The sequence below is a fragment of the Equus przewalskii genome, chromosome 13 (genome assembly GCF_037783145.1).
Source record: "Equus przewalskii isolate Varuska chromosome 13, EquPr2, whole genome shotgun sequence".
In the NCBI taxonomy this organism is placed as follows: Eukaryota; Metazoa; Chordata; class Mammalia; order Perissodactyla; family Equidae; genus Equus; species Equus przewalskii.
Window position 1 is genome coordinate 17,381,729 of NC_091843.1, and position 19,629 is coordinate 17,401,357.

General features: G+C 40.8%; 1 protein-coding gene across 5 annotated transcripts in view; it reads left to right on the forward strand.

The window, feature by feature from the left end:
* The first annotated feature begins 4,142 nt into the window (after positions 1-4,142).
* GABRB2 (gamma-aminobutyric acid type A receptor subunit beta2) overlaps positions 4,143-19,629 on the forward strand; it is a 249,823-nt gene continuing 234,336 nt past the window's right edge. Inside the window, exons 1-4 of one of the 5 annotated variants that reach the window (XM_008517149.2) lie at positions 4,143-5,125; positions 6,223-6,451; positions 6,610-6,701; positions 7,696-7,763. In XM_008517149.2, coding sequence (XP_008515371.2) covers positions 6,375-6,451; positions 6,610-6,701; positions 7,696-7,763 — 237 coding nt within the window. In that variant the 5' untranslated portion in view covers positions 4,143-5,125; positions 6,223-6,374. Of the gene's footprint in view, positions 5,126-5,391; positions 5,570-5,729; positions 6,452-6,609; positions 6,702-7,695; positions 7,764-19,629 lie in introns of those variants that run through there. The other 4 variants (XM_070569094.1, XM_070569097.1, XM_070569095.1 and 1 more) reach the window with 4 other exon arrangements.

The following is a 19,629-nucleotide window of genomic DNA, read 5'->3' on the forward strand; positions in this document are numbered from 1 at the left end:
TTTTAGTTAGATAATTTAAATTGATTGATACGTGATCAGGCTTACTACGATCAAGAATTTTATGGAAACTCAGGTCTCATATTAGTGATACCTGCTGAAGGAGCAAGAGCCAGGACTCAGTGGGCACAGAATTCACATTTCTAATTCTGCAGAGTAAAACCCCATTAAGCCATAAACTGATAATGTGGAATTTATGGTAATTTAGGAGAAATTTTATTTTCCACTGTCTGTGAAGGCAAGTTTTGCCAAACAAATAAGTAAAAGGTATTTTTGACTAGTAATAGGGAGAAAATATTTAATAAAATTAAATTACTCTAGGAATTTCCTTTAGCACATAAACATAAATAAAGTTGCCTCCATATGTAAGATATATGGAGAGGTTATTTAAAAATGGTTCTTATTTGTATATTGCAGTAGGTTCAGGAAGCCACAGAGCTGACAACACTTTATTAATAATTAGCAAGGTTGTGCTATTGTATGTACAGAGAGTAATAAACATATATTTTCTTTCTACATATTATTTCTGACTTTCACCATACTCTTTAATATCACTGAATTTCTGCACACTATTTAAAAAGACCCCAATCAATATTCAAAGCTAAGAGATCTGTTATTCATTTAAAAAAATAATAAGTACAAATGTTTGAATGATTCAGCAAAACAGGTAACCGACGTTCCATGAGAACCTCCTGCAAAATCATCATTGCTGATGCTTCACCAGCAGCAGGAGATCAGGGAAGATGACCCGGTACCTGTGGACTCATCCCATACCTGTTCTTCAGGTGACGGGCTATGATATAGGACACCACGTGACCCCCACCCCCCACTAACTGAATTGTGTTAGTTTCTTGGGAGGAAATCAGAGTGGCAGAGGGATAGAGTGACTTACATTTTGAGTTCTACACCATGAGCATGTAATGTCTATTCAAAAATACAAAAACTTTTTAAGGATTTCATATAGTTGGCTAGTCTTTCCTTATCAGAAAATTCTCTTTCCTTGGCTTTGGTTGCACCATAGTAGGTGCAACACCCCCCATGCCCTGGCTCCCTTTGGGCCAGTCCTAATTTGACACTTCTGATGGCTGTCATAGTCCTTTACCAGAAGATTTTCTTCTAGATCCTCTAGTCTTCCTGTTCTGTTCGTCCTTCCTGCATAAGTCTCATATACTTTCATGATTTAAGTTGTTTACATCCTTAGGATCATCAAATATATACTCATTCATTAAAACATATGTATTAAGTTTCTACTACGGACACTAGCTACTGGAATACAGCAGTCGGCAAAGCAGACAAAAATCTCTGGTTCTTTGAACATTTATTACATGTAGGAAGATGAAATTACAATGGGTAAAATAAAATATGTTAGATACTGATACGTTCCAAAGAGAAAAATTACAGCAGAAGAAGGAAATAAAGTGTCAGGGTGGAACATGGAAATTGTGTATTGGCCCCAGTTCACCCTCAGTTCTGAGCCTCAGGTGCATATATCAAAATGTCCAGTGCACCTTGGATGGATAGCAGGTTCCTTAAGCTTATCATGACACAAACTGAATGAGTCATCCCCATCAAACTTTCTTCTACCCCACCACTCAAACCAGAAATGTATGAGTCATCCTTGAATCCTTCTCCTTCATTCCCCATATCCCATCTGTCACAGTTTAGCCAGTTCTCCCATTTAATGCTAGTCACTTCTCTCCATCGTCACTGTCACTATCCTAATTCAGATCAACATCACTTCTCACCTGTATTCCTGCAATAACAGATCCCCAACAGACATTAAGTTGATTCCAGTGAGATTAAAACTCATCTTGTTAGCCCTCTACTTCAACCTATCAATGGTCCCAAATTACTCCTGCTCAGCAGGCCAACCACATCACTCTTGGAGCCTCTCTTACCCTTGTCCTCTAGTCCTACTGTTCTTCCTTCATTCTTCATTTATGCTGTCCTCTCCTGGCCCTGGGTATTCCCACATACTATTTCTTCTTCCTGGAACATTCTTCCCCCAACTCTTCATTAGCCTAACCCATCTTTCAAATCTCAACTGAAGCATCACTTCACCAGGCAAGTATTACCCAAATCCTCAAACTGAGCTACTTGCACCCGCTATGCATTCCGTAATATCCAATCTTTCCCACTTGACAGTACCTGCTATATCTGTTATTTCTTCTATATTGGCTCTTTCCTACACTGGAATATAAGCTCCAAGAGGCTAAGGGCCACATCCACATTTTCAACACATCATCCCCAATGCTTGTCAAATAATGTTTGACATAGAATAGGTGCCCAATACATATTTACTGAATAACGAATGAATATTATAACAGACTAACAGCAGATGCTTGGTGACTATCTTTACTTGCTATTTACATGCTTTATACTCAGACGTGTATGAATCATGATCTCTTAAGAGTACTTACATTTTGTCTTCTCATTGTACATCTGGGATCACGGAGGATGCTCTCCAGTAACCTGACACATCTCCAGATTCCAACAGTGCCCCCCCCTTGCACATTACAGCTCCAATTTTTACATTCCTAGGCAGCATTATCAGCAAGTCACGCAGAGAGATGTCCTAGTGTTGGTTCTGCTGTACAATACAGACTCACTTTAGGTACAAATTGATCTCAGATTGTGTAACTAGTAGGAATATCTCTTTAATTATATTAGTTATAGCTAGTGGTAAAATATATCCCTGAGATGTTACCACCAAAAAGAGAAGAAACACTCTTTTGTCTTTTCTCCTTTTGATTGCTACTTGGGGCTTTAATACATTCTCTTCTTTACCTTACCTTAATTCCCTTGAAATGTCTGCTCCTCTCTTCTCAGGCCAATCTACAATAAAAATTGCACCAAATTTATGTCTACTCAGTCTTTATAGATAATGCCATTAAACCTGGTTTGCTTTTCTGTTCATTCATTATGCCTTATTCATTAAAATTGCTAATATTTATTAATTGCATGCCCAATGCTGCACATTTATCTACATCGTCCTACAACAATCAAATGAAATGGTACTATTTTTATTCTCAGTTTTATGTAAGAGGAAACTGAGGCTTAAAGAGGTTAAGTGACTTGCTCAAGTCACAAAAATACTATTTTTGAACTGGGATTTGAACCCAAAGGTCTGCCTCCAGTTCCTCTGAAACTCTCGGTTTGTGTTGTGCTATTGTTTTACTTGCTGAGATGCAAGTTACTTTTCTTTTAGCTCTTTGCCCTCCCCTCCCTTAATTTTCTGTATATGGTAGGCCGTCACTAAATACTTGTTTAACCATTCACTGGGCCATTATTATTATTATTATTACTATTATTATTGGTGGATGACAGTATTCGCGGTTTTGTTCTGCTTACTGAATTTTGTTCTTTCAACCCAAATTGAAGTGCGCCTAAGTATGGGGGCTGGCAGGGCAGAAACTGCAACGTAAATAAATAATGGTCAGAGGAAAACCCTTTGCTGAGGTGTTTTCAAGAGGAAGAAGAGAAGTTTTCTAGGGCTTAGCCGGTTGGTTACCTGAAGTTCAAACTCCTTTGGGATCCTCCGGTATAATGTTAATAATCAAACTTTTTTCCCCTTCAACATAGTTAGCTTGCGTGAAAGATTCCCATTGTGTGTGAGAGTAAAGAGAAAGAGGAAAATCAGCAATTTTCTTGGGCCATAGGTATACATTTAGATTCCTGCAACTCTCAAGGCAAGTGATTATGGATAGGAGAGTTACAGATTTCCATTCTCTCTGCGCGTGTTTCTCTTTGGACAGACTCCTTGCGTCCCGGAGCCTGCAGACCGCCCCGCTGTAGACCAGCACTATTGACGGGGCTGGGTTTCACCTGTCTCCAAGCCAGAAACGCCCTACTCGGTGAAGGCACACAGCTCTCCCTTCCTGCTCGCTTCCATCCTAGGAGAGCTTTCGGAACGCGCTCTGTGGCCTTTCCGTCTCCACACTTCCCTTGAAGCCATTCCCTTAAACTGCCCCACAAAGACCCTGGGACCTAGGGGAGGGAGGAGGGAGGTGGTCAAGAGGTAAATGGGTTAAGAGCGCAGCTTGGACCAGAACGCGGCGGAGCCCCAGGTGCTGCGGAGATCAGGAGCCCCTGCTGCCTAGGGCGGTGGCGGGCGCCCCCTTACCTCCTGGGACCCGCGCAGGGGCGAGCCTGGCGCTGTGCGCGCGCCCGCCCAGGGCCCGCGGGCGCCGGGAGCTCCGCCGCAGCCGCGAGCCCGCAGCCGGCAAGGTCGGGGACGTGGGAGTCAAGGCTGTCTCGTTTAGTGGTTAGGGATGCTGGCTCTGGAGCCTAATCCTGGTTCCATCTCCAGCCACCTGGGTGACCTTGAGCATGTTCCTTAGCTTCAGTGCTCCCAGTTTCTAAACGCATCATATGGGAAAACTGAGGTGATAGCTAAACCTAGGACTGTTGTAAGAATGAATGAATGAAGGACTCCTGGCACGTAGTAGGCGCTCAGTGAATGGTAACAGTGATTAGGAGGAGGAGGAGTTAGAAGTTAAGTCCTGGGGTCCAGAATGTCGGTTTGAGCTCTGACTTTTCCAGTTATTCACCAAGGAGTGGGGGAAGGGGAGCGGGAGCATTTGCCCTCTCTGCCTCCTCCCGGGTCCATGATAACCTGGGGAGTACCCCGAGGGTCGTCCGCCCTGGTCTCGGGCGGCTCCAGATGGCCCCAAGCCCCGAGCCTCGCAGCACCTCCCGGCGCCCGCGCGCGTTCTCTTTCCCTCGAGCCGAGGAAACCTTTCTTCCGTGAATCGAGGATCTCCCTCCCTCTCCAACCCCCAAGCGAGCTCGCTGCTTCCTCCTGTCCCCGCGGCCGCAGCAAGCCGGCCAAGCCGCGGGCAGAGGGAAGAGGCAGCCTCGGGGTGTGCGAGTCCCTCCTGGCTCCAGAAAGCGGAGAGGGGACGAGGCGGCGCGAAGACAGCGAGAACGCGGTGTCCCCGGGTGGCCCCTGGGTCCCTTCCTCATTTTGCCATCCTTCTCGGGACCACTCTGGCTTTTCGCAGCCCGAATCACAGCCCCTGAATAGCCAGGTGTCCTTACCCACCACCCGCCCTCCCCGGTTGGGGCAGAGCAGCCTGAGGTGCCAGCTCCGCGCGGCTGGAGTGGGAGGCGAGCGCAGTCCGGCGAGGTAAGGAAGGGCGGGCGGGGGAGAGGAGGGGAGCAATGTGTCTGCACGTGTGCGCGCGTGTGCGCGTGCTCTGAGGGGGCGTGGGGGGCCCGCCAGGCGCGTCCCACCTACCACCTGCCCTTCCTGCACCGTGTCGCCGCCCAAGCCCTCTTGCCCGCTGCACCCATGCTAGGGCGCTTGCCACCCGTATCCTCCACGCCCCCGTGTCCCATCACCCCCTCATCTAAACCCCACCCTCCCTACTAATAGTTTCCCAATGCAGAATCAGACCAAAACCTGGAGAGACAGCATTGCCTTTCTGCTCCCTCGTTCCCCCCCCCCCCCCCCCGCTATAAATAATCCGGACTAGCGGGTCAGGCACGTCACACCGCGAGAAACCGGGACCCCGAGGTTTTCTTCCCTGGGAATAGGGGGCAAAGGGTGAGGAGGAGAAAGAAATCGCTCGTGAGTAGTGAAGAAAAGCTTGCTCCCTGACGCCTAGAAAAGACGAGGCATCATTTGATTCTTTTCTTTTTCTTTCTTCCTTTTTTATTTTTGGGTGTATTTCTTATTCTCCACCCCCCCACCCCGCCCCAAATCCAACGGATTGCTCAGCACTCCTCCCATTGGTTTCTTTCCTCCCTCCCTCTTGGACTCCTGCTCCCACCATCCCCTCCCCTCCCCCGCCGCACAACCCCCACCTCCAGCACCTATCTCGCCCCAGGCAGGGGATCCTATCCGCCAAGGAAATAAAGTTCAAACTGCTCTCCCCCGTCTGCTTGCTGAGACCAGAAGTGGGCTTCCAGACACCCATCTTCCGCTCGCACTCCACACCTGCTATCCCCTAAATTCCTAATCTGGTTTTGCATATTTATGAGGAGACACACACACACACACACACACACAACCTACAACCTGCGAGGTGCAAAACTGCCTCCTGCAACTACCAAAACTTACCAGACGCTCTAGTTGTTTTTCTCTTAACGAAAGGACAACAAAGATTTTACCCTGGGTGCTCCTGTGGGGTGACTCTCTATATTATTGAAATATGTATATGTTATACATATATATGTTTTTCCTTTTTCCCCTTTAATTTTTTTTTTTTTTTTCTTAACAAGAAAATCTGCTCGGTCCCAGGCATCCGCCGCTGCCCCTTTGATGTTTTGGTACGCCGTGCGCATGCGCCTCACATTAGAATTACTGCACTGGGCAGACTAAGTTGGATCTCCTCTCTTCAGTGAAACCCTCAATCCCATCAAAAACTAAAGGGATGTGGAGAGTCCGGAAAAAGGGCTACTTTGGGATTTGGTCATTCCCCTTAATAATCGCCGCTGTCTGTGCTCAGAGGTAAGTGTGCCCAGCGTTTCTCTTTTCCGTTTCTCACTTTGAAGGGTTCTGTCTGCATACCTCTGTGAGCAAGGATCTGTAGTGAGGATCAGATAGAAGCTGAAGACGCTGTGCCTGCTGCCTTACTGATGCCTGTTTATTGTCTTTTCTTTCTGTAGTGTCAATGACCCTAGTAATATGTCGCTGGTTAAAGAGACGGTGGATAGACTCCTGAAAGGCTATGACATTCGTTTGAGACCAGATTTTGGAGGTAATGGGGTTGCCTTGGAAATAAGAAACAGCCCAGCTCTAGCCTAAGCTGTCTTTTGAGCTTTGTGCGCTCTGTGTCTTCCATCTCCCTCATTGTGGGTGCATGTGGTGTACTGAACGTGTCTCTGTGTTACCAGATTGAGAAAGTGACCCAAACTTGAGCTGCTTTGTTACTATCCAGCACTTCCATGCTCTTTCAGTGAGACCCTCTTAGCGTGAACTGGTGGCCGCTGTCCTTCAGCTTCACTGTTTAAATCCTTTGCCTCATTGTCTTTGCTTCATTGAGACACAAACCTCTTAAGTTTAGTTAATGATGTGTCCAGAGAACCCGGCTTACTGAAGGCCATTGTGAACATTTTTGAGGACAAGATGTGCAGACAATTGGTTGAGAAGTGGCATTAACCCTTTGTGCCCTCCTACTTTGGAAGAGTTCTGGCCATGGTTTAGAGTGGCTGGTGTCAGGTTATTATCCAGTCCTGGAAGCCCCACTGCATGGGCTGGTGGGGGAGGGGCCGGGGGTCTTGGAGGAGAAGGAGGGTAGGAGGGAGAAGGGCCAGGGACTTCGCTCGCTGCAGGCTTAGATATGCTGCTTGCCCATTTAATTTTGCTTCAGACTCTAAGAAAGCTCAAAGAGTTAAAATCTGCACACAGAAGGGGGTGGTGGGAAAGAATGAGGAGGCGGGGGTTTCAGTATAATATGTAAGATTCCCTTGGGATAGAACCATTCCTGTGCTTTTGTAAGTTCTACGTATTGGAGACATCTACATAGGTAGGTGGGTGGAATCTCTCACTCATCCGGACACGTGTGTGCATGTTCAATAGAGCATTTCCCAGAGGAGTGCCTGCCACCCTTTTTAAAAAGGAGCAGGGAATTGAAGAATTTGAGGATGAGCAGTGAGGAGGGGTTTGGGGCAGTGTCCCATGCCAGGGGACAACTCTTGCTAAGAATGAATGAAGTTCTGAGAAATCACGTGGCTGGCCATCTTGGTTTGCAGGTCCCCCAGTGGCTGTGGGAATGAACATTGACATCGCCAGCATTGATATGGTTTCTGAAGTCAATATGGTGAGTATTGAGGTTTATGGCTGTGTCTCCACAGACCTTCATTTGGCCGCAGGGAGGAGAAAGGAGCCAGGCGGTGGGGGTGGGGTGTGCGTGAGTGTGTGTATGAAGTGGGGGTGAGGACAGGGAATTTTGCTTTGGAACCCACTGTGTTTTGAGGTTTCAGAGATGGCTTTTCTCTGGTCTGTAAGGATTTTTCCAACCTTGTTCAGCTACTTGGGTCTTGGCATAGAGCTAATAAAATGCAGCACACTTTCACATGCAAAATGCAGCCACAGGCAGGAGATCCCTTGCAGAAAGCACATTTCCTAAGGTTCAGGGGTAAACTGGGTCCATCAAGTGATTTTCTGGGTTTGGGGTGGGGTTAGGGGAAGAGGGGAGGGTTTTGATTTGACATTTCACAGAGAATATAACCTACAAACAAACTAAACTGTAGCCCAGAAACTGAATAAATGGCCTTGGGATACTGTCGTCCACTTGTTGCTTTCAGAGATGGTCTCTTTATAGCTGATGGCAAAAACCGCCACCCCCCACCCCGCCAATTGTTCCCAGCCTCTTTTATCCCCTCCTGCCCACTAAAATAAATAAAATAAAAATTGGCCACCCTGTTTTCCAAAGGCAGACTCAGACCCATGTGTCATCTGCAGTCACTTCTCCACTGTCATTCACCGTATGTCCTATGCTTGTACAGTTTATGGGCAGCAGCACTCCTTCGTGTCTTCCTCCTTGGACTTGGGGCAAGTCCTAAGGGAAAAAGGCACGGTGTTCCCGACTGGGGAACACTTGTGGGGGGTTTGCTTCATGCAGGAGCGCCCCCTGCTGCCCATGCTGGGGCACTGCAGACATACAAGACAATGGCAAGTGTCCCAGATACCCGCCTTACTTGGGCCATTTCTCCAGTGACTTTTCTACCCTGTGTTTTTGATGTTTTTCCCTTTGGAAAAGTCCCTTTAGAAAGGCACAGCTGAATGTAAGATGCCAGTGTTACTTTCAATCCTGATAGCACACAGCACCTTTAATGATTGTGTTGTGGCATGGTTGTGCCTAGAAATGTGACCCACTCTTAAAGCAGAGGGTGTAGTGTGTAAGGTTTTATGCAAAACTTCTAAGCCAGCCATGAGGACTTGAAATTTAGGACATTTATTGATTAACTCAAGAGAGCCGAAGAGCTCGGGGGTGGGCATGCTCTCAACATTACACAATTTTCACATCCCAAGAATTCAAATAAAAAGGAAGCTCAAATAACCAGCTTAGTTCCTATACACTGTCCAGAGATAGGTGATAATCCTGAGATATCACAAGATTATGAAATGTCTTATGACTACTCCAGGAAATATTGAACTGTTTCAGTATGTTTTAGTGGCATATATTTTCCAATATTCTAATTATTGGGAAAGATTTATCATATAGAATATAAACACAGACAAAAGACAATATTGGATGATTTAGGCTCGCAGATTCCCCATACAATATGAAAATCCCCTGTGTGTGTAGAGAATATTTATTTCTTGGGAAAATATTTAATTTCTCAGATATGTGAATATTCACTTTTATGGTATTTTAGAGGTCTTTCATCAGTTTCTATTTTGAGTTTTACCATAAAAATAAAAAATTTCCTATTGTGGGTACCTCCTAAGTCCCAAGTAGTTAAATCTAAGTTGTGTTGCTGAAAACTAAGGAATATAGAAATCAGGTGTGGTTCTGTGTATCATACATGGGGTTGAATTAGACTCCTCTCTTTTGCATTTTGATTTATTTATGCTCGTTTCTACTCCAAAGTTTTATCTTAGCACTTCCCTCTTTAGAGCATCACAAACTTTTTTTGGGGGGAAAAATTAAGAAATATTTAGAACCCGAAGAGACAATGATGAGATGATTAGAAGTTGCTGCAATAGGTTAAAGAACTTAGATGTATTATTTCCCCAAATTGTTTAGAGTAGTAGAAGCTTGTGAGTTTTTTCTCCTTCTTAAGTTTTGTGCATTTTTTACCTGCATGTAGCATTTTGGAGAGGTATCTTAGCTGGACACAATGCCAAGACCTGCTAGTCAAAATATAGATCCAGCTAAGGCGAGGTGTCATCTGTTAGAGCTATTTACTGTTGTTGAAAAATCATGGGATGTTGAAAGTGCAAAAACAAATGTCAGGTTGTAAATAGGACAGTATTGCAGCATTAATGATTAGAACCTAGTGTTAAAAATTCCAGGGCAGATTCCTTTCTTAGCCTACTGCTAACACACATGGACTTGTCCAGACACATTTCTATTTGTTGAAAAATTAACACTTATTTCAGCTAGCAATCATAGTGACTTTAATCCTTCAAAGATAAATTTTGTGATGTATGTTATTATTTTTTGAAATATCGTTTTTGATTTGGTTATCTGATTTGAAGCAACAGATGGGAAATTTCATCACTGATGTCTAAATAAAATAAGATGTTTATGGCATATTGCTCCCTGTATACAGGTCTAAAAGGGCTAGAATTTTTTGATTAGATTCAGTTCTGAAAGAATGGTTGATTGATTATTTAAGTGAAACTTCAAAATTCATTGATACATGTGTTTCTTCTTCATTATCCTTTGTGGTCTGCGGCCTCTGGTTATTGCAACTTTCTTTTTATTATAGCAAATCTTCTTTTGAAGAATGCCAGACACCAGACCATTAAAGTTGTCCTCGAATTATTTGCACTGAAAGGAAAGAGGCTTATGTCAATGTGGTGTTCCTGGTAACTGACAATGATAGAAAGACCCTGAAGTGAGTCAGAATTCTTGAATACTAGTTCCGCTTCTGCTGCTTAGTCATCCTGAGGGAATTCACAGCCAGACTGGGTTCAATTTCCTCACCTGTTAAAGAGGAAGATTAGTCCCGTTTTACCCATCTCAGGTGACTACTGGAATTAATAAAATGACACATGTGAAAGTATCGGTGTCCTATGAACATAGCTTGATGTAGAAGAGTGAATATCAAGAGAGCCTGTGTCCCCTCCAGCTACTGCCCTGAGTGTACTTGGGTCAGTAACGTACATTACTGGGTCTCAGTTTCCTTATGTTTGAAATGAAAGAGGACATATTAAGTTGATTTCCAACTCATAGTTACACATCTCTGGTTTGGTTTATTATAACAGTTCTGTTGGGTACAAAGAAATTCCAGGAAAACATGGAAATCCAGCATCCATGTAAGGAAAAGGCAGAAATCCAAAATGGCGTGCAGTTGTGAGTTCTTGCTCAGGAAGGTGGTGATGGTCTCTGGGCTATGTGATTCAGGTGACTGTCGGCCCAAGGAAGATCTTTGGAAGAACGTGATCTCAATTAGAATGTTCCTGAGCAGGAAGCTTAGCTTTAGAATGAAATATTTTTAGATGTCTTGGTTAAATTGGCAGGAATCTTTTTTGTTAAGATTCTTTGATGAAAAGTGCATTTTAAGATCCAAATTTGGCTTTGAGGATTATGAACTGAAATAGCTCTCTCTTCATTTAAAGCAAATTCTTCTCCATCTTGAAACAACACATTTGCCAACCAAAGAGTGAAGCAATATTTTACTTTTGAGGAAAGAGTTCTAGTAAACACATAACAAATTACCTTTTTATGGAATGGCGAATGGAGAAAAGTGCTGCCTTTTTTTTTTTTTTAACAGATGTTTTCTTGCATCACCAGCTGCACAGTTTAAAATTCAGTTCAACACAAATCCTTATTTAGTGGTTACTATGATTCGGCCATGTGCTAGGCCTTGTGGACAGAGAAGTGAACAAGATCAACTTGTCTGTCCCCTGACCTCATGAAACTTAGTATCTAGCTATTCACTATTTTCAATTCTACTGAAGGTTCCTACTGTACTTATGCTTAGCATGTCTTACCTTTTCCCTAAAACTTTTTCTGAGCAGCCAATTGAGTACCTAGTGGTCTGTATCTCCCATGGGTTCTTTTGTCACTTGTTGATTTCACCATTCATTTGTTATTTGTTATTTCAAGTCATCTTATGTGTTACATATTTATTCTGCCTTCCTAATTCATGTTTATAAAATCATATGGACAATGTTATAGTATCTCTCCCCATGTTGTTTGTCTCTATATACAATATTTGGTTGAGTGTTTGACTCCTGGCAAATGCCAAAAATATTGAGTGAACTGTTTGTTTCCATAGCAGTAATTTGTTATTATTCACTAGACACTATACCATATATGTGGAGAAATAGAGCATAGAATCATAGGCCTCAAATTCAAGGCATTCACTGTTTAAATCAGCCAATGCAGAAAGAATCACATTGTAGGATCCTAAGTGCTTTGGAAGAGGAAATAGACAGAGCATATTGGGAGTACAGAATACTGAGGTATTTACGTAGAAATGATTAGGTGAAGATGGGGAGTCAGAGGTCTATGGATAGATATTCCTAGCAGAAAGAAAGGCATATAGGAGAATAAGGCAGAGGAAAAATAAATTGGGTTAGAGACTTGCAAATATCTTAAAATAGCTGGAGTTGGGAGTGGGATTGAGGAGGTGTTGAGTTGGTGTTGAGGTCATAGGTGGTGATCAAATTATGATGATCATTCTTATGGCTTGCTGAAGACTTTAATTTGTGTTCTAAAGGCTGTAGGGACCCAAGAAAGGACATCAACAGGGGAATCACATGAACAGATTCACTCTTCAGGAAGATGCTTCTGAGGTATGGAGGGTGGAGCAAGACCTAAGGTTGGGAGATGAGATGAAAACCAACTGTCACAATCCGGGAAAGACTGATGAACTAAGGCATAAATGTAAAGGAGAAGATATAAAATCAGGGCATTTACAAGGTAGAAGCGACAGTTCTTGGAGAAGCCCAAGTTTCTGGTGGTGTCATTTATTGTCATTTATTTGTGTTGAGGTGGGGGGATGGGAAGAAGCATGCAAATAGACAGTTCAATTTGGGAAATGCTGTCTATCCTAGACACATGGAATTTCTGAATGGAGATAAACAGTAGGTGATTGGAAAGTACAGGTCTAGAGCCAAGTAAGAAGTCATTACTAGAGAGGTGAACTTGGACATCATCAGCATATAAGTGGTACTTATAACTATAGGAATGGATAAAATTAAAAAGAGAAAGTGAGGAGACAGCTAGAAATGGAGATATGGTGAGCACTGTAGTTTCAGTGGTGAAACACTAACAAGGAGTTCACGAAGGAGATGAGTAAGCAGCTAAGCAGCCATCAGAGAGTGAGCAGGAGAACCTGCAGATAGCAATGTCTCCGAAGCTGAGGCACAGGACAGGTTAAAAAAGAGGCAAAGGGCCAGCTGTGTGAGATGCCACAATGATCGGCTGCGGTAAGTCTGAGACTTGTCCTCCAAATGGAGTAACAGGAGCTCATTGGTAAAATGTAAATCGTAGCAAGAGGAGTTTTAGTGGTTGACGACCACACTTTTGAAAAGTTCGGATCTGAAGTGAGGTGGGGAGAGGGCACTTGATCAAAGGAGTCATCTGTGATTTGGAGAAGTATCCTTTAGAGGGGGCAGGTTGCAGATACAAAGCAGGAGTACGGTGGCGTAGTGGGACAGGAAACTAGAGGCCTCCTTGATTGAAGACTTCTATATTCTCTATGACTTGGGAGACAATTCCTATTGAGATTAGAGGAGGGTAAAATTGGCTGCCTTGGAGAGTGGGCAAATGAGGTAACTCAGCACATATTGAAGGATAGTCAGGAAGCATGAAGCATGGTGAAGGGAGTGTGACCACAGACCGGCTTAATTCTAAACCAATTATCCTTAGAGGCTCTCCTACCCAATCTTAACAAGCTGTTGTGTTCTCTTCTTTTACTTCTCCTCCTCTCCCTTCTCTTTCCTCTGGCCTCCTCCTGCCCAACATTTTCTACCTTCTTCATAACACTAATTTTATAAAATAATTATAGCTATGGCTTATTGAGTCCTGAACTCGTGCAGGTGTTCTGTTGACATGCATCTCATCCAATCCTCCTATATAAAGAGTGAGATGGCTTCCACCAACCTATTTACAAAAGAGGAACCTGAGGCCCAGAGAGGTTAACTGATTTGACCAAGGTCACACAGCTAGCAATAACTACACATCCCTCAATTTTAGCCATCAGTTATACTGTACGTTTAAATGTAGAAGGCCTCATTTTAAAAATTCATTTCCATTCCTTGAGGACCCTGTTTTCTTGTAGTTGTTGGTTTTTATTCTTGTTTTTTTGGAAACAATAGGTGGGTCAGATAAACTAATCCTTTCTAGGATGTTACATTTACTCCTGACCTTTCCACCTTGAAAAATATCTTAATTTCATTCAAATGATTTTTTTCAAGTAGGTACGTCATTCAGTGTGCATGAAATATAAGACGTGGTCCACATCCTTAAGAAACTTAAATTACATTTATTATACATGTATTACATTTATTTATATTACATTTATTGAGCACAATTTAAACCAAGCAATACAGGAAGATTTATATAAGATTGTGAAGACTTGAGGATATTGCTTGTGTCATAATTTATTTCATTACGAATGGGTGCTGTTTAAGTTGTCTAATAATTTTCCTATTGCTTCAGCAGAATCTGGCAGAGAACCATTAAGGCCAATCATTGTCAAGAAATTTTGGCTGGTATACACTCCAGAATTGTAAACTGTCTCAGTAGTTTTAGGCTGTGGGTGGATACTGTGTGAAAAGAACACACTCTTTCCCTATTTTTCCTTTATTAAGACCACAGTTTCAATTGTACTTCTTTCCATTGAGAACACATTTTTGTGATTTCTGGTACATTATTCCTACAAATAATTCTCTTAAAGATAGTTGAGTTTTTTTCTTCTCTTCTCCTATCTTTTCTTCCTCCACCCCACATAATATAAATGTTTCATTATAAAGATTATATCTCTAAAAAATTTATTCCTCTATTTTAAAACAACTATGACATTTGATATTGACACTTTATGAATTTATGTCTCTTGGTTTACTCTTAGGGCAAATCCTTTGCTGTTGCCTTGTGGGTACCCTGAACAGTGCTCTTGCTTGACTGTGGCATGAAATGAAGATCTGAATATAGGCTTACTCTGCAAGAGAGGACAGGCAAGGGAAGTAGCTCAAGTTTCATATTTTAGAAGTGTATCATGTGTGCTTCAGTGCCCTCCCCACCCCCACCCCCACTCAAATGATTAAATGGTCATGGGCATTCCTATAAGAATGTAAATCAGAGTAACTGTTTATCTCAACTTTGGGAGGAGGGGCTCAATCCTAGGGGAGGGCACTGACTGAAGGTTTTTTAGTCATTCTGTAGCAGGGTTTCTTAATCTCAGCACTATTGGCATTTTGGGACAGAGAATTCTGTGTTGTGAGGAGGCTGGAGCATCCTTGGCCTCTACCTACCAGATGCCAGAGGTATCCATGCAGTTCTGAAAATCGAAACTGTTTCCAGAAATTTCTAAATGTGGCCTGGGGGGCAAAATTGTCCCCAGATGAGAACCACTGGTGTAAAGAATGGTGGTGTGCTTTTGTCTCCAAGTAACTAGAGTAGAGAAGGAATTTTCTGATTGAGTAATGGATTTTGTGCTTAATTGCCATTTTCATTTATGTTTGATGGTACATTGTGACAAAACCAATTTTAAAATACCAACAAACATCAAAAGCTAAAATTATTGACATCCCCATCACTTCGTTAAAACTGTTTTAATTTGCCTATATTACCTTCTGGTTCTTCTCTGTTTGCTTATTGATATTTTACACATTACACTTAGTTATTTTGTAGAGAGAATTTTAAGTCTACATTTTCACTTAAGAGACCATGAGTATTTTTACAGTTTTACGCTTTCATTAAAAAATACACATTTCTACTCCCACCAATATAAATTGGTGTGTATTTTTTCATGATCTTACAAATGTGTGAGTGTATTGACATTTTCTTTTTTATTCATTCTGCATTTTTCAAAAAAGATTTTTAAAATATATATAAAATATGTATTTTATAATTTATTATATTTATTATAATTTATATAATATATAGATTATTAGTCAAAATGCTAGCTATAGGTTAGTTGAAAATAAACATATTTGCTTTTACTTATGCACTATTAACAGTAATATATAAATCACCTACAAAACAGAGAACTTGATTTAAATGCCATATAAATGGAAAAAATTTTTAAAGTTTTATATATCAACTTGAGTCGTATTTACACAGTTATTCTTTACTCTGTTTCTGTCCTCTTACTACTCAGTTTTTCAAAAATCAGTTTATATTTTGGGTGACATGAAAACACTTGGAAACAGATGGTTAAAAGAGGAATAAGAAATAAGATGATAATGAGTTTTTAAAAGATACAAACACAAGATTTATATGTTGCTTCCAGTTGTGCATTTTATTTGCAAAATATATATTTTATTAAACAAGAAGAGAAGTGGGTTTATATTATTCTGTCCCTATTTATATGGAAAAATATGGGGATGTCTTAGGCCACTGGCTCTTGCTGATGCTCATTTTGTTAACATTCTATCAGCGTTTTATTGCCGAGGCTCATTTTCCTTGCTCTATAATTTGGCACCCACCTACCTGCCAAGAGGTCTTAACTTAGAAGTAATTGTCTGGGCAATTGAGGATAAAATAACTTCTCTCCTAACACAATAGCAACAATTAAATTAATGAAGTTTTTAAGGTGAATCTACATGTATCTTAGAAAAATGATGTATAAGTAAGCTATGAAAGAAGATCAGGGATTTTGTGGTGTGCAAATGCGTGGAGAATGTCTGTGTTTATCCTCAGTGCCTAGGGCAATGCCTGGCAATTAGTAGATGCTCAACAAATATGGATTGAATGAACTTGTTGAAGAGGTAGTTGAAGGACTGCAGTATATCAGGTTACCAAGAAGTATTTATCAATTGCTAACTTAACCAGCACTACACCAGTTAGGTTGGATTGTGGAAGGATATGAAATGGTTCTTACACAGGGGCCAAGGCTCTCTCTAGAGCTGAGAAGGATTATTCTTATTAACTGAAGAGGGAGGTGAGAGTTGCTGGAAAGAAGAGTGTTGGGATGTGGTGTTGGAGAGCGGTGTATCTGTCAGGTAGAGGAATCAAAATAAAAGGTTGAGAACTAAGTTTTGACAGTGATTCTCAGACTTTGCTGTGTAATAGAATCATCTGAGTCTAGTGTTAGTATTCATATTATCCAGAAGCTGATTCAGTAGCTATGGGATGGGGTTCAGGAATCTGCATGTTTAAAAGCGCTCTATATGATTTGACACATATTATCTGAGGGGCAGTCTTTGAGGAACAGCAATTTTATAGTGAAGTTGTAATCACCCTTGTGGGAGGGTGTGTTGGGGTGTAGACAGCATGAAGAAAGCCATTGCATGTTAGCAATAATAATATTGCAAAAATAAAATTTAGAGTGCGTATGACTATCTCACTTAATGCTCACAAAAATCCTATGAGCTAGGTAATAAAGTATTATCATTCTCTTTTACCAATGTAGAAACTAAGAACTAGAGGGATTATATAATGTCTAAGATTGCACAACCAATTTAATTGGATAGGAATGGTAGGGTGCATATGTAGGGTATGAATATATAGGGTGAAGTTTAATTGCATAGGACCTTGACAGCTGTGCAGAGGAGACACTGAAATTTCTTGAGTAGATGCTATGACATGATAAAAGAGTCTTGGGCATCTTCACAAGAATAAAGTGGAATACTGGGGACCTTTACTAAGGGTAAGTATGAGAAAGTTGAAAACCATTTTCCAGCACCGATTTGTATTTTTCTACCTTTGGAAACTCCGCACTAGTTTGATTGAAACAAATGATGAAAATAATCATAATTCCATATTTAGAAAGGTTGGACAAAGTTTGTGAAATGGGGCGATGGATGAGCACTTGACACATTGTTTAATACTATGAAGAAATTGATAATAGTTGCATCAGTTATTTAGTTTTAAGATGTCTGAAAAATATCAGAAATACTGATATTATAATATACATTTCAGGATACTGTGATATGTCTATTCCTTCCTCGTTAAGAGAGATAGCTATGTGATTGGTGTTTAGTAGCAGAATTACACATTGACATGGACGTAAAACACCCCTGAAATAGCTTCCTACAAATTATTTATGGCCGCCTAATTATAATTCTTGAAGTATATACTTAAACTTAAGGTCTCAGTGATTAAGCCTCTTGAGATTGCTCCTCTAAGGATCAGTAATTTACTGCTTAATTGGTGCAAGACCATCAAATCAAAATTTTAAAAACGTGTTTACCTACTGACTTTTATATGCCTCTCTCTTAATTAAATGTGTTTCCAAAAAGTCACTTTTTAGTCTGCTATTTTATTTTGCATAGAGATGACAGTTGCATTATGAAAAGTGAACTTCTGTCTACTTAACTTGCTTGATAAATGCATATTTATTTATTTATCTATGCAGTAATATGTAATATACATTATCAAACGTATCCAAAATAGAAAGTTAAAGAGGATTTGATAAAAACATATATAAGCAAGCTATAATATTTTCATTTCATACTCACCTTGACACTGCTTTAGAGTTTTGCATTTCCCATGAAAATAAGAGTACAGTGGATACTAATGGAAAACAGACTAAAGTCTGGTTTTTTTCTGCATATCATTCTTCTAATGGGAAATATTAGGTAGTAGGGTTTGTAATATAGATAATACAAAGGTGATTCCTGTTCTCTATGGAAACAGTCCTGTTATTTCTACCTTGCAACTTCTAAAGCATCAACAGAAAAAGTAGTGTTTTAGAGAATGTGCTCTTCATTGCTTTGAGAAGGGAGCGTTTGTTTTGAAATAATCATTGGATCTTCCTGCTTCTTAGGACTACAAGTTAACTGGATTGACAAAGGACTTTCTGATCAGACAACTGGATTTCAAACAAATATACAAAGATCATCTTTAAAAATTGTCAGTTTTTGTGAGGGCGTTGACATTTCATTGACTATGGATTTTTCAAGCAATAGTTTTTAACATTAATCTGAAATGAAATGATTTGTAGGCCATTCTAAAGAGTATCATAAAATAGGAAGCAGAGATATGAAAGAGTTTTAAATATAAGTGAGTAGGTGACAATTATTAGATTGTAAAATCTAATCACCATTGCGTGTAGTTATCATTGTTGAAGACACAAGGCTCCAAAAATGAAATTTAAGACTTTTTCTCTTTGTTTTTCTTGACCTATAAAGAAACTTCCAGACTTATTTTGTAAATACATATTTCCATTTCTTTTGCCAAATGAGCATTTGAGTTAGTAGACTGAAGATCTCTTGAAGTGTTCTCTGGTCGATAGTTGTATAAATCATTCTTCTTTCAAGCACTGTTAAGCCAACACTCTCTTTCGACATTGGTGGGGCTGATCTGCTAGGTTGTGTAAATTTGCCTCTGGCTTATGTGTTAGAAGAATGCTCGTAAGTGTTTACTTGCATCACATTAGTATGCCTGTGTGGCCAACCATTTTTTCAACAGAATTTACTAGAGAAGGATACTCTTGTTATTTTAAAAGTCATAATATTTTAAGTACTTGCCAAATTTACATATGAAACAGCTATAGAATTATGGACCACAAGAAAAACAAAGAATTCCCATATTTCCTTCATGTTTTTGCATGCTTTATTTTAGACTTCAGGTTTTGGGGACCAAGTTCTGTTCTGTAAGAAATCTGAATAAAATCATTTGCCAGTTGCTTTTCACAAAGTAATATTTTCTGGCAAATATATTATTCCCTGGTTATTTGGGAACGTCAGCTATCATTTTAATATCTTAATTGCTCAATTTCTAACACCACAAAACTCTTCTTATCTATTTAATGAGCCAGCTTTGAGAACCACATTATAAAATGGCTTTATCTTGTTATTTTACCAAACTGACTGTGATCATTACAGGTAGAACACTT